The 16,196-nt window shown below is 39.3% G+C and overlaps 1 protein-coding gene across 1 annotated transcript; it reads left to right on the top strand.

The window, feature by feature from the left end:
* Window positions 1–85: 85 nt before the first annotated feature.
* Window positions 86–10,954, top strand: LOC111587488 (uncharacterized). Its single transcript, XM_023297461.3, has 4 exons — window positions 86–932; window positions 1,104–1,172; window positions 2,812–3,104; window positions 8,719–10,954. The coding sequence occupies exons 1-4, from the start codon at window positions 605–607 to the stop codon at window positions 9,577–9,579; spliced, it is 1,551 nt and encodes a 516-aa protein (XP_023153229.2). The 5' UTR covers window positions 86–604; the 3' UTR covers window positions 9,580–10,954.
* The last annotated feature ends 5,242 nt before the right edge of the window (window positions 10,955–16,196 follow it).

Here is a 16,196-nt window from a genome sequence, read left to right as displayed (position 1 = left end):
TGTGAATCAAATGATGGGATGGAGCTCAACCAAGTCATGTCCAGATTATGAAATCCTGGAACATATTTGGCAGTTCCAAGAAACTTTATGTGAGATATAAAGAGTAAATTATACATTACTCATCAGGTATACATCTATTTATCTTGACCAGTTCATTTATGGGATGTTCATCGGAGCAGATGTTAGAAAAAAAACTGATTCTTTTTTTCTTGTGGGATAGAAAAGAGATGAGTTGTATTAAAGACACAATATAAGATGGGAATCTGCAGTAAATGATGAGTCTATGAATCTGGATCATCGTCTCACTGTTCCCTCACATGCACCGTACATAGAGTGTATGATAAATGATTATACAGTCTAATAATTTATTCTACAGTCTACGGTGTGAGCTGACGTCAGTGCTGTCAGCAGCAGATCTGAGCTCAGGTCAGGGACTATACGGTCTGTGATCTGAGCTGCGCAGCCGCTCTGCGCATCCGTCAGCTGATCCGAGGTGGACCACGCAGCCATTTCTCTGCCCTGTCTGGAAATAAAACCCACGGAGGATGTGTCGTCTGTCCATCCCAGCAAGGAGAAGCCGTGGGGGAGTCCTGCCTCTCGCTGCATGACTTCCGGCTGGAGTCTGCATCACCGATCTCCAAACTTTCTCCCTCGATCCAACGCCTGCGCAGACAGAAGCAGCTCTCCTCCGTTTGGGTTTTCTAGCTGCTGTGGAGCCATGGAAGGGAATCTGCAGGGAGGAGGCAGGAACGTGGTGGAGATGCATGTGAAGACGGAGGCGCTGGAGGAGAACCCATCTGCGCTGGTGGTGGGCAGCCAGGAGCCGCCTGCGCCCTGCGGAGATGCAGGAGGAGGAGGAGGAGGAGGAGGAGGAGGAGGGGAGCAGACTGCAGAGGAGCTGGCTGACACCACTACTACTCCCGTGATCTTGTGTGAGTGCACATCAACCATGTTTTCGCTCTTTCCCTTCACAGCTGCTCTGCAAAGACCTAAAACCAAACCTGGAATTCCTCTAAACTCTTCTTATTCATCATATTTCACATTTTATATCCAAATCTGTTGCTTTCGCAACTCATCCTGTCTTTAATCTGTTCTGTCTTCAGATCCTGTGAGCACAGATCGCTTCTTCACCACATCAGGAGATGGAAAAACTTACCTGAAGATCGCTCCAGGTGAGAAAGCCTTCCATCAGGATCTAATAAACAGACGTTGTATCTAACATGGACACCTGAGGGACAGGTGTCTGTAGAGCCAGTCTTTCTCCTGATTCCCAAAGGAATAAAACCTGCATCCATTCATAATTCCAGTTCGGGATATCAGATGGGGATGTTATTCCAAACACTGAGGGGTTGGAACAGATCACATGACTCTGTGGGAAAAGGCACAACCTGTAGGGCATAAAGGGATTTATTCTGTTAAATAATGAGATTTATTGGTGTGTAAACACAATAATACAATAATAATTCTATAGTGCTCTATTACACGTAACTAAACATGCACAGATTTAATTCTGTAGCAGGTTTGGGGGCGTTTTTTTTTTTTTTTTTTTGCTTCAGTTTCATTTTTTACTCATGTTTTCATTTTTGACTGTGATTTAAATTCCTGCACCTCTCTGAGAACAGCACAACCATGGTTATAAATAGAGAAAATTCAAACATACATACATTTATGCAGCATAACAATGTTCTAGTGCCTTAAATAGTAAAAAACAAAGGAAAAGATAAAAGGAAAAAAAAACTTTTCTTAGATTTTTTTCTTTTTTTTAATGGAAAAAAAAACCCTACAGTGTAAAATCTGTATCCAAATCCCCTCAGGTGCTGCTCAAATTATAGATATCCAGTTGATTTTGTATTTGTTTCCATGTTTGGATCCTGTATCTGTTTAAACACATCCTGCAGTTCAGTCCAGATTAGCTGAAAAAATATCTTCATTTCTCTTATATTTCTTTTTTCACAGCTGACTGTAAATGACTTCATGGTTGTACTGAGGAGTGCAGAATGTTATTATTATTTTTTTTTAATAGAATGTGGTTCATAGAAACTGTCTATTTTTGCAGATTTTTTTGAATCAGAGATGTAGAAAAAAGTGACTTAATTCAGTGAAATATTCTGATTTTAAGCTGAGATTTGTTTGTGTTCTGATGGCTGGAATATCACAGGTGATGGAGGATTGTTAGAGAGCTGAAAATCAAATGATTCTTCCTTTTTTTCAGTTTGTGACTGATAAATTGTGGTTTTGAAGGTTAGAAATCAACATTATTTAATATTATTTATCACAAACATGTTCTGCTTTATTGCTACTGCGTCTGTGTGGTTTGATCAGAATTGATTGATAACAACTGATCAGATTCTGATGTAAATAATGCTTGATTCTGGTTGGAGGGATTATAATATGCTGTTTAACTCAGTATTAAACAAATATATAAGTTAATATTCCTATGAAATGAATAGTAGTAGTTATAAAATAAGTTATATAATACATCCTAAAATAAATAAATGAAGTTATAACTACATACCAAAATATAATAACTCTTATTTCCTAATACCATAGTCATATATATTTAATTCATACAAATATTTAACATTGAATAGAACAACGTTCCATCAGGTTTTTCAAACTATGAGCACCAAGAAAATAGAATCACTTCAAAGACTTTAAAGGGAAAACTAGTAAAACTTTGTGGTAAAATAGTGTTTTCAGGACCTGAATGATTTTTCTCCTGATACATGTGAAGTATTTGATCTCCTCTGAACCCATCTACACATTAAATACCCCCACAAATACTAAATAAAGTCACTTTTCTCGTCCCAGCTGCAGTCATGCCTCCCGCCACCTCAGAGAAGACGCTTCCCTCTGGCTCTGATTTCTCCTCCAAAGCCGTCTTGTGTCTGATCGAGGCGGTGGGAAGGCGCTGGGGGTTGTACGAGACTCGGGAACGTTCTCAGCTCTTCCAGAGCGTCCAGGAGGAGATGGCCTCCAAGGGCCACATACTTCCTGTGGAGAAGATCCGCCGCAAATGGAACAACCTGATCGTCACGTACAAGAGGGTTAAAGACCGCAGCCGGGAGACGGGACACGCCAAAACATCCTGGGAGTTCTTCGATGTGAGTCTAAACCTGGGGACCGAATGAGTAGTTTATTACTGCACTCTGTTAAAAAGCACTGAGGGAGGACTGGAACTAAACATCAGGCACTAGTGGAGTTAATCTGAACAATGAGCTCAGGAATAGAACTAGATCAGGTTGGTGTTCTGACTGAGAAACAAAAACAAACCTTGTGAGTTTCATTAGAAAACTGAATAAACCTCCAACTTCTCTCCTTATCCTGCTCCTCTTTCTGACTTCCTCCTGGTCTGTTGGAGGTTTTTGCTGTTTATCTAAACCACAGACTGACAGACGGTTTAAATTACAGCTCCAGAAACATGAATATTCCTTTGTGGTATTTTTCACCTTAAAGACAAAAGCAACCGAACACAAACTCCTTTAGAAGAACTTTCTAATCACAGTTTAGCAACTACAACCCTGCACTCTGCTTTTATAGCATTTAGAAGTGTGCAATAAGAACAATAGATCTCTTTAAGAGACTTCAGGAGGTGGATTATTTAAATAAAATAAACCACAGCAATATGGCTAACTAGCTTCCCACAGTATCCCAGCAGTATCCCCAAAGGAAACAAGATGTGAATAGGTAACCAGAGGTACAGGTCACATTAGAATCCATGGTTACAGGTTAGAAATGAGAAGCCTGGTTTTACTTATCGAACATCCACTGGTTTAAAACGTGGTGCAGAGTTCAACTAAATCTTTCACCACCATTATAAATATATATAAACTGAATATGTGTTGTGAAAGAACAGGAAGACTGATATGTGTAGTGATAGTTTCTAGGATTGGCAATATGTTGAATAGAATAGAATAGAATAGAATAGAATAGAATAGAATAGAATAGAATAGAATAGAATAGAAATAGAATAGAATAGAATAGAATGTGCTTTATTGTCATCATACAGTGTACAACAAGTTCGGAGAGCTTCTCCTTTTCAGTGCAAACATAGCAAAAGGTGCAGATAAAATTCTTGAAAATCCTAAAGGGAGTGCAAACAAACTCTATTTACAAATATACAATATAAATGTCAAAAATGATAAATATCTTTAAAAATATATGAGAATTGTAAAGAAAAATAATGCATTGCACTGTATAAAAGTGTGTTGCACACTTTGGTATGACTGTATTGCAGGGGGTGAGTGGATATGAGGTAGTACACAGAACATAGAATACTGAGGTAGTACACAGAACATAGAATACTGAGGTAGTACACAGAACATAGAATACTGAGGTAGTACACAGAACATAGAATACTGAGGTAGTACACAGAACATAGAATACTGAGGAAGTACACAGAACATAGAATACTGAGGTAGTACACAGAACATAGAATACTGAGGTAGTACACAGAACATAGAATACTGAGGTAGTACACAGAACATAGAATACTGAGGTAGTACACAGAACATAGAATACTGAGGAAGTACACAGAACATAGAATACTGAGGTAGTACACAGAACATAGAATACTGAGGTAGTACACAGAACATAGAATACTGAGGAAGTACACAGAACATAGAATACTGAGGTAGTACACAGAACATAGAATACTGAGGTAGTACACAGAACATAGAATACTGAGGTAGTACACAGAACATAGAATACTGAGGTAGTACACAGAACATAGAATACTGAGGTAGTACACAGAACATAGAATACTGAGGTAGTACACAGAACATAGAGAGAATACTGAGGTAGTACACAGAACATAGAATACTGAGGTAGTATACAGAACAGAATACTGAGGTAGTATACAGAACATAGAATACTGAGGTAGTACACAGAACATAGAATACTGAGGTAGTACACAGAACATAGAATACTGAGGTAGTACACAGAACATAGAATACTGAGGTAGTACACAGAACATAGAATACTGAGGTAGTACACAGAACATAGAATACTGAGGTAGTACACAGAACATAGAATACTGAGGTAGTACACAGAACATAGAATACTGAGGTAGTACGCAGAACATAGAATACTGAGGTAGTACACAGAACATAGAGAGAATACTGAGGTAGTACACAGAACATAGAGAGAATACTGAGGTAGTACACAGAACATAGAATACTGAGGTAGTACACAGAACATAGAATACTGAGGTAGTATACAGAACATAGAATACTGAGGTAGTACACAGAACATAGAGAGAATACTGAGGTAGTACACAGAGCATAGAATACTGAGGTAGTACACAGAACATAGAATTCTGAGGTAATACACAGAACATAGAATACTGAGATAGTACACAGAACATAGAATACTGAGGTAGTACACAGAACATAGAATACTGAGGTAGTACACAGAACATAGAATACTGAGGTAGTATACAGAACATAGAATACTGAGGTAGTACACAGAACATAGAATACTGAGGTAGTACACAGAACATAGAGAGAATACTGAGGTAGTACACAGAACATAGAGAGAATACTGAGGTAGTACACAGAACATAGAATACTGAGGTAGTACACAGAACATAGAATACTGAGGTAGTACACAGAACATAGAATACTGAGGTAGTACACAGAACATAGAGAGAATACTGAGGTAGTACACAGAACATAGAATACTGAGGTAGTACACAGAACATAGAATACTGAGGTAGTACACAGAACATAGAATACTGAGGTAGTACACAGAACATAGAATACTGAGGTAGTATACAGAACATAGAATACTGAGGTAGTATACAGAACATAGAATACTGAGGTAGTACACAGAACATAGAATACTGAGGTAGTACACAGAACATAGAATACTGAGGTAGTACACAGAACATAGAGAGAATACTGAGGTAGTACACAGAACATAGAATACTGAGGTAGTATACAGAACATAGAGAGAATACTGAGGTAGTACACAGAACATAGAATACTGAGGTAGTACACAGAACATAGAATACTGAGGTAGTACACAGAACATAGAATACTGAGGTAGTACACAGAACATAGAGAGAATACTGAGGTAGTACACAGAACATAGAGAGAATACTGAGGTAGTACACAGAACATAGAATACTGAGGTAGTACACAGAACATAGAATACTGAGGTAGTACGCAGAACATAGAATACTGAGGTAGTACACAGAACATAGAGAGAATACTGAGGTAGTACACAGAACATAGAATACTGAGGTAGTACACAGAACATAGAATACTGAGGTAGTACGCAGAACATAGAATACTGAGGTAGTACACAGAACATAGAGAGAATACTGAGGTAGTACACAGAGCATAGAATACTGAGGTAGTACACAGAACATAGAATACTGAGGTAATACACAGAACATAGAATACTGAGGTAGTACACAGAACATAGAGAGAATACTGAGGTAGTACACAGAACATAGAGAGAATACTGAGGTAGTACACAGAACATAGAATACTGAGGTAGTACACAGAACATAGAATACTGAGGTAATACACAGAACATAGAATACTGAGGTAGTACACAGAACATAGAATACTGAGGTAGTGTAGAGCCACAGCAGCAGAAACAGGGATGTATATCTGCACATTTTACATGATATTGTTGGCTGGTTGTTACATGTGAGAGTTCAGGGTGGTGATGGCTCTCAGAAAGAAGCTGTTTTTTATTCTGTTTGGAGACAGTGATAGCTGCAATTCAAGGAGTTTCTGGGTTAATGCTGTTCAAAGATATATGGGTTTACAGTAAGTTTCTGGGACAAATTCAAGATACTTTTGAAAACAGTGTCAGTTTAAAAACAACAGAAATCATAGTTGTAGCTTTATTGGTAGCTAAAACACAGAATGGTTTGATGCCAGAAGTCCCTATTAGATGCAATTAACAGCATTTGCATCAGATATATTCTGCAGAATGGTGTTTGAATAGACTCTCTATTGAATGAATGGATCGTAGCCTGGCATGTTTTAGAATTATAAATATGATCATATTTATATCATTCCCAAAACACTAAGAGTTCACCCATGTGTGATGATAATTAGTGAAATGACAGCAACATAAAAGGTGTTTTTGTTCTTATCTGGCTCCTGCTGCCATATTTTGGTTGTTGATGTTTTCTGTGTAGTCCTTGAATACTTCCATGTACACATCAGTACCTCTACTGCAGACAGCCTGCTGTAAGAAGTACTACACACAGAATACATGCACTTACTGTGGCTGTATAAAAGTACTGCTGTCGCTTTGAGACGTTCATCCTGCTGCTGGTTGATGCTGCAGTTTATTAATAAACTCAGAGGAAAGACTTCTACAAACACAAAGCTGAACTTCAGTCACTGTTAACATCATGGATGAGTTTCGTTAATGTTTTCTGCTACAAACTCTGTCTCCATTCAGTCTGAAATTATAGAACAAGGTGAATGAAGTAAAACCCGACATACATGAGCTGTTTATGATTCTGGAGAGGTCTGCCTCTAGCAATACAAGCATTCAAACTGTTTGTTTTGTGCTTTTTGAACATATGTTGGTGCCAGAATGTGGAAAAATCCCCAAATCACTTCACATAACCCAGAATATGTTGTTTGTTTGTGTGTATTAGCCAAGGCCAGTTTATCTGTATGTAACCCTTCATGTCCAAGACGGTTCTAAGTGCTTTACATAAAACATTCAGAGCATCACAGTGAGGAGCGGATAGTTAAACGATATCATGCAGATTTCATGCATATAATGAGAAAAGAAATGCTTTTAACCTGGATTTGAAAGTGTCTACATCTGATGAAAGTTTAATCCCCACTGGCAGTTTGTTCCAGAACATCTAAATGCTGCTTCTCCATGTTTAGTCCGACTCTGGTCTGGACTAGACCTGATCCTGGATCTAAGAGTTCTGCTGGGTTTGGATTCTCTGAACAGATCACAGATGGATTCTGGGATTTACAAATAAAATCTATTCTGTGACTGACTGGAAGCCAGTGTAGAGGTTTTAGAGGTGGTGTGATGTGTTCAGATCTTAGTCCTGGTTAGAACTCCAGCAGCAGCGTTCTAGATCAGCTGAAGTTCTGTTAAAATACCACCACAGTAATGCAGTCTAGTGGAGATGAACGCATGGATGAGGTTCTCCTGGTCTTTCTGGGAGACAAAACGCTTTATTCTGTTGACTTGGTAAAAAGCTGCTTTGGTGACAGCTTTGATACGACTGTAAGAAGTCAGATCTGAGTCTAAAACACTCCAAGGATACCAGCTTAGTGTGACTGCAGCCACTTCAGACAAGCACCATGTTTAAAGTGATCTGTAGATGATACCAGGTGTAACAGAACATTTACCAGGATGAACTGTTCAGATGCTGTCAGGTTAACAGACAGGCGAGCACGTCGACCAGGGCTCAACCCTCATGTCGTCCTGCGGGTCAAATTGACCCGTTTTAAAGTTTGAAAATGTGGAAAAAAATATATTTTTCACAGTGAAACTTCTGATGGCCATGTTTCAAAATTTTTGGGAAATTTTTGAACATTTTTTTTATTGGAAAAAAAGAAATGTAAAAAAAAATGTTTCTTTAAGAACATTCACATAAAAATTGACCAAAATCCAGCAATTTTTTTGTGGTGCCCGTAAATGAAGACAACAGGAGGGTTAAGTGTGCTTATTCATGTCCGTTCTTTATGTCTTTATGCCTGTCTGTCCTCTCTGCAGCTGATGGACGCCACGCTCTGTGACACTATCGGCACTCAGATCATCAACAACAAAAGAAACAAAGGCAGTAACTCAGTTTCTACACTGCCGAGTCCTTTGACAAAGATCGCTGCCAAACCAGCACAGCTTCCTCAGTCCACCACCATCATCCGGCCCAACGGGGACTTCTCTATGGCCGGAGGGGAGTCGGTGGGTCTGGGGTCCGCTACCATCAGCAGCACCACAGCCAGTACCTCAGTGAACGCAGCAACCATTAGTCCAACAAACGCTCCAGATCTAAAACCTCTGATTGTCCTGAATGGAGACATGGTGACCACCAGTATCCACCCAGCCTCCATCGTTCCAGCTCCATCCTTTATCTCCTCACCTTGTTTTACAGAATCAGCGTCTACGTCTCCTTCTCTAGGCTCAACCAGTAACGCAGACCTCAGCACATCTGGCTACACGACCTGTAAAACTCCATCCTTCTCCTCTGGCGTCATCCCGTTTCGCCTTAGTACGACGCCGCTCACCCACAGTCAGAATCTTCTGGGCCTCTCCTCTTCATTTCCTCCTTCGTCCTCCTGCCTCTCTTCTTCTGTCACCACCTCGTTGTCTGCAGGAAGTGAAGGCCAGAGCCAGAAAGGAAACAAGGAGCAGAGCAGCGTGATGTTGTTCCAAGAGATCCTGAAGCAGCAGGAGGAGCAGGCCTACCTGGACAGAGTGGCTCGCCGGAGGGTTGAAGCCCGAGAGAAGAGGCGTGAGAGGAGGGAGGTACGAATGTCGGAGTCTCTGGGACGGATAGCCACGGCTCTGGAGCTGCTGTCCTCCAAACAGGACACTGTCATCGCCCTCCTGCAGAGACTGGCTGACCGCAAGTGAAAAGGCTGGACAGCAGGGTTCTGGAGTTAGGTTAGCGTTTCTGTTTAACCGCCGAGTTAGTGAGGTTATTTAGGATGTTTTTACCTTGACGTGTTTCAACTGCGTCTTCCTCAGAATCAGACATGCAATGACGTTTCTTTTTATCTGGTGGCTGGTCTGACAGGTCTGTCTGAATCTGATAGGCGGGGTTATTTTTAGGGTTAACTCTAGCCGCTGTCCGATGAGCTCTGGAGGAGGAAGGCCAGATGTTAGAGGTTAGACCAGGAGAGTCCAACTCAGTCCAGTCTGATCTCCAGTGGACCGAACCAGTAAAACCACAGCATAATAACCTATAAATAACCACAACTCCTGATGGTTCCTTTGTTTTAGTGCAAAAATGTTCACATTTAAGAAATTATCTTTTTACTAAACATCATGAACAACCTGAAATTTATTAAGATAAATGAATTCAATTTGAAATCAAAATGACAAAAATTAGACAAAAAAAACAAAAAACAATAGAAAATATTACAAAAATGAGACACAAAACAAAGCAACAAAAAATGGACAAAAACGAGACAAAAAAATTACACAAATGATCTAAATGAGACCAAAACTGACAAAAGTGAGAAAAAAAGACACAATAATAGACAAACAACACAAGTGAGACAAAAAAACACAAAACGACACACATGATACAGAAAACAACGAATAAAGCAAAACACAAAGTGACAAAAATAAGACAAAAAACACAAACGAGACAAAAAGAAAACAAAACGACAAAAACACGAGACAACAAAAGTCAGACAAAAAAAAGACACAAAACATGACAAAATATGACAAAAACGAGACGACAAAAGAACAATGAACAATCTAGTATTTTACTTTCTGATCCAAACAACTTGTCATGGTCTAGAAATGATTTTAAATTTATAGCTTTACTAATTTACAATCTGCAGTTAATGTCTTCTCTGAATTTTTACACTTTGAGGGCCGGACTGGACCCTCTGGAGGACCGCTTTTGGCCCACGGGCTGCATGTTGAACAGCCCTGGTTTAGACCTCCTCGTCCAGGTTCATGGAGTCCTTCACCCGCTGTCTGATCTCTATGGCCTCCTTGGACGCAGTCGAAGCATGTCACGGTAAAAACATCCCTAATAATCCTTACTAGTTTGTTCATTAAAAAGAAACGCTGATCTCGCTGATGTACCAGACGACAAAATGAACAGAATTTAAGTTTCCCCCATCCTGAGATCATGCTTGTGAAACCTGCCATACTGTGAGCCGGGACATAATGCTTCTGAAAAGGGTTTTATGTGACTAAAGAAATGTAAAATGTTGTGTTATTGGTACATGCTTTACATTTTACTGTATCCAATAAAACGATCCTAAGTACAGATTTTGGTTCAGATGTTAGGAGTAAAACGAATGAGTGTTTCTATTAAGTCTTACGTTTTAGTTGAGAAAGGCTAAAATTACAGTCCAGATACCTGGTGTTTTATGTGCACATTTTGAACCTGGAGCTACATTCAGTACAATTAAAGTATCAGCTTTAACTTCAGCAGGTTAAAGCTGAAATCAGTAAACACTGAAAGAACCGAAGAACAGAAGAGAGTACTATAAACCACCTTTCGTCAAATTTTGACAGGTCCCAATCATCAGGTTATGGAGTGATTGTCACTAAAAAACATTGAGCAAGGAGAATTCCTGCTTAATACAGCAACTTAGATTAAATGAATAAATTACATGATTCCATTGGTGCTTCTATGAAAAGATGTATAACCGAAAATTTTCTGATCATTTTACAAACTGACTGAATAGAAATCATGCCAGTGTGTACCATGCCAGCGCCACATGTATATATATATTTATATAAAAAAATCATTATAAATTGTTTTTTAAAAAGTTTAACCTGAGGCTTACAGTAAGTTATCAGTCAGCAATTGAGTCTGAAGTAAGGACCAACACAACTCTATCATCAATAGAGGTAAATATATTATGGCACATTATGCTTAATGGTTTTCTACATATTAATACATTTGCTGATCCTTCATTTTTATAAGGGTAAATGGAGAAAATATTTTAAGTTATAAATTCAGGGGTGATTTAAATATAAAGTTTCTAAAGCTTATGTTTTCTTCCTTTAAAAGCCTACAGAGAGCCGTCAAATGCAATCGATCCAACGTAAAATCTCATTTTAGAAAATGTAACCGTTATCAGTTGTGGGCTATAGGACAAAAAAAAATAACAAGCTACTCTTTCACAAATTACAAAATACAATGAATTAACATTACACAGCTCCAACTCTAACAGAGAGAATAAGTACTGCGTTTGTACGTCTGCTTTAAATACGACTACAATCACTGAGGTGAATCTATTCCTAGTACACTCCTAACATTTCAGTGTAATTTCACTTTTCCGTTCCTCTGTTCTCTGATTAGTCCCACATCTTCAGCATCATGTCAGACAGAAAAGAAGAATAAAAAACAAACGAGCATGCAAGACGTTTTTAACTTTAAAACTTTGTTTCCAAAATTCAATGTAACTGTCTATACACTTTACAATACATACAGCCTGACACAACAAAAAATGTCTTAAACATTTTAAATATATCTTCGGCACAAATAGCAATTCTTGCAAGTAAAATGGCTTAACACTGGTTCTACCACGACTGTTGTTTTTCAGCAGAAAAAATGTCATGATTAAAATTAAATGCAGGACTTTTCCCACAAAGCAAGCTGTTTTCTCTACATGCTAAGTTTAACAGTTCAGTGACAAGGCGGTAAACCAAACATACAGATATTTGTAATACATTTAAAAAGTAGATATGACATACCTTTTGAATCAAAAATGCAAAAGATTTTCCTTTAAGGATTTTCTTTAAACATGCAGCTGCATGTATTGTACAACATTCAGCGTACGACAAAACAGGTCATGCACATAAAGATGAGCAGGATGAAAAGTATCAAATGTCTCCCACTGATCTTTCAGAAAAAGCCACGACTGATCATTTTTTACACAATCACACAGCCCATGGAGGAGACGAGCGCACCCGGTGCTACATTACACACTCGGTGTACAATTTATATTCACAGTCTGGACATGTGCACTCGTGACATCATGTCACACCACAGTGCCCTTTAACAATTTCACTTGAATAAAAACAAATTCTAATTTCTGGAGAGCTACTAACTTCTGGTGAGAAAAGGCAAAGAAAGAAGGGCTAGCCATCACTGAACAGAACCTGTGCTGAGTTCACAGCAGGGATTGTTTGGGCAGAGCAGGATTCAACAGGCCAGTCTACACATGGGGAGGGAGGACAACTTATTGGAGTCACACTACACAACACACACCGAACACTGACAGAAAAAAGAAAAAAAGAAAGAAAAAATAGGGGAAGGTTGGGTTTCTTCATGTTTTTGTATCTGCAGAGCTTTGAGGTCCGATTGTCTCTTTCCATCTAAACATTTTAAGGGTGACAGCATAGGAGATGCCGTAGGGAGGAACTAGTGAGGAGAGGAATCATAAGATAATCAACCATAACATAAAAATGCACTTTCAAACAAGAACTGAAAAGAAAAGTTCAACAATGTATGCCACATTGTCACAGAGATTCAAATGAACTCTCGAGGGTTTGGGTGCTGACCAAAAGCAGGCAATAGAAAAAGTTTTTTCGCTTTACCTCCAGTGATTAGGCCTGTAAATTTGCCAACACAACATCTACACTTTTGCCTCCTGTGTCTCACCATCAAATAAATTAAGCTGAAACAACAGAGGAGGAAAATGTCAAGTTTGCCTTGAGTCCAGCCTGCAATTGGGCAACAACACATTCATAGAGTTACCATTCATGAAACACGACATCTTAAACTGTGATTCAAAGGAAACGTTTAATAATGTTTTGAAAACAAGTAGTAAAACATTTTATAAAACAAGTACTAAAAACTATTCTGCACAAAACATTTTATTTATTTACTTTTTTAATAAAACAAGTACTAAAAACATTTTTTATTTATTTTTGTAAGAAAACATACTAAAAACTATTCAGTGCAAAACATTTTTAAATTTTTTTTGAAAAAGTACTAAAAGTATTTTATTTATTTGTTTTAAAATAAAACATTTTTTATTTTTAAATATTTTTTAGAAAACAAGTACTAACAACATTTTATAAAAACTTTTCTACACAAAAACATTTTTTTTGAAAACATTTTATAAAGACTATTCTACACAAAAATATTTTATAATTCTTGAAAACAACAAGCGGTAAAACCTAATCAAACAAAATTTAAAAAAAAACTATTCTACACAAAAACATTTTTTAGAAAACAACGTTTTGTAAAAAAAACATTTTTACAGAAAACACTTTATAAAAAACTATTCTAACCAAAAACAATTTTTAAAAAGAACATTTCATAAAAACATTTTTTAGAAAACAACAAGCAGTACAAACTAAAACAGTTTTTATTTATTTCATTTTTTTTTTTTTTTTTTAGAAAATAAGTACTAAAAACTATTCAGCGCAAAACATGAGATGAGACACGGTTGTGTGTCTCTCCACTTCTGTCGCAAGTAATTCCCCATCACTTCAGGCATTTACGTGTTGGGGTGTTGCGGGTTGCTTCCATATGTAGGCCACCGTTGCAAGGTCTGCCAATTTGACGGTGTTGTGGTTTTTCATCAGAGCGCAGTACATATTGTTGATGGTATGCTGGACGTACGCCTCTGATCTCAGGTCAAACAAAACAGTTCCGGCAGCAATTCTGATGCGTTTCTCCTCCGTGGGGAAGTTATGCAGGGTTAAGAGGTGCTGGATGGTGGGGATAAAGTTGGGAGTGTAGAGCTTGCTGATGATGGTGTAAAAGTTGTCTTGGTAGAAATGAGACGTAATTGTTTCCAGGCATGGGTGATCTTTCTGGCTATAATGGTCGGTCAGGCATCCGTAGCAACTCTCCCTGTATGTTTCCAGAACTTTATCGAGGAGATAAAGTATGGCTGTTTTCACCACGCCAAAGAAGGCCTTTGACAACAGCCTGTCAGCCTCATCCCCCTTGCTACCCTCCCCTGGTGGTGGTGGTGGTGATGGGGGCGCTGCTGCTGATGCTGCTGCTGGTGGTGGTGGTGCTGGTGTCGGTGGTATTGATGCTGAAGGTGCCGGTGGTGCTGCTTCTGCTGGTGTTGGGGCTGCCGGGTATCCAGGAGGAGCTGGCTCAGAACGGCCTGCAAAAAGGGTAGGCGTGCTAGGTACCGGAGAATTGTCAAGCTCCATCAAATCCCCCTCCGAGTCAGCAGAACCAAAGAGCCTTCTGGGATGCGGGTACCACGCTGGCTGCACAGTGGTCGGTGTGAGATGCTTCTGGGGCTGCTGTTGCTACTGGTTGACCGCGCTCAGGTTGATCAGTAGGCAGGTTGCAAGTCTCTGCGATCATCGGTTTCATTGACCATCTTTATAACACATAGGGGTGGGTGGTGATGGTGTAATGACTGGAAAAAGAGGTGCGACTGAGAAGTAGAGGGTGTGATCTTAGAATGATAAAGTTTTTTGACAGATAGAGTATCCCTCCAACTCTGACAGTTAGAGAAGAAAGTGGTGATCTTTTCTGCGGCCTTCTCCATTCACTCAATCCATGCACCCAACAGCAAGACCAGAACAGTATGGAATACCCCACAGTCAGCGTTATAACTCTCCAAAACAAAGAACTCTGCAGGTTTCTTCTTCTTTCCCATTGATCAGAGGGTGGTTCCGAAGTACCATCTACCAGATCCCACTACTTTGGATTGCCATACCACTCTTTTCAGGTGCACCTCTATGCAAGCGGGGAGGTTTTCCAACCTCGGCCGTTTAGAGGGTACAGGCTCGGCTATATTTTTTCCTGAGAAGTCTCTCGGAGATGCTGCTGCATGACCATCTTCAGCATGCTCCAGTTGTTGGAGGTCAGCGTGGCTGAGACGACTAGAGGCCTCGGCGTTTCACCCTCCTCCAGCTGATAGACGCAGAGCTCCCCTTTTTTTGCTTTGTTTTATTTTGAGTCCTGTCCTCAGATTCGTCATTAGTTAATTCTTGGATATTTTCGCTGATTCTTGCATACTTCTTATCTTCCTCATGAAAATTGTCAAATGAGACCAAACATCACATTATTGTCTCTTTCTGTTACTGAGATATACGTCAGGTAATAAAACATGAGTTTGTAGTCAGTGAAATAGTGAAATGTCCTTATTGAAGCTGCCCTGTCACATTGGTTTTAAGAGAAGCAGAGTACTTGAAGTTGGGCCTCACCCAAGGAATTATAAAGTTGCTGTAAAAAAAAACAAACAAGAAGCCTACTTCAGAGCCTGTAAAGCACCTCAGAGTTTCAGCCACAGTTAAAGGGTCCCGTGTCTAATGGTGATCTAAATGCCTATGTCCTAATTGAATGCACAGCTTGAATTATGGCTTTGTGGATGTAGGCTGTACCTCCACCCCTCATTTATTCTGGTCCCCACATTTCAGTTTACGAATGAGCAACTAGTTTTGTTTAGTTCCAACAGTCAGCCTTTGCTGCAGTCTCTCTCAGCAGGAGTCTCCTACAAACAATCAGCGGTACGGCAGGTCACAGTCAGCCGTTTTCAGTGTTAGTTATCTTTGCATCTTGTCATGATCACATA

Source organism: Amphiprion ocellaris, chromosome 19 (assembly GCF_022539595.1).
Source record: "Amphiprion ocellaris isolate individual 3 ecotype Okinawa chromosome 19, ASM2253959v1, whole genome shotgun sequence".
In the NCBI taxonomy this organism is placed as follows: domain Eukaryota; kingdom Metazoa; phylum Chordata; class Actinopteri; family Pomacentridae; genus Amphiprion; species Amphiprion ocellaris.
Note: the sequence above shows the minus strand (reverse complement) of the source record. Positions and strands in the feature narration are given on the sequence as shown.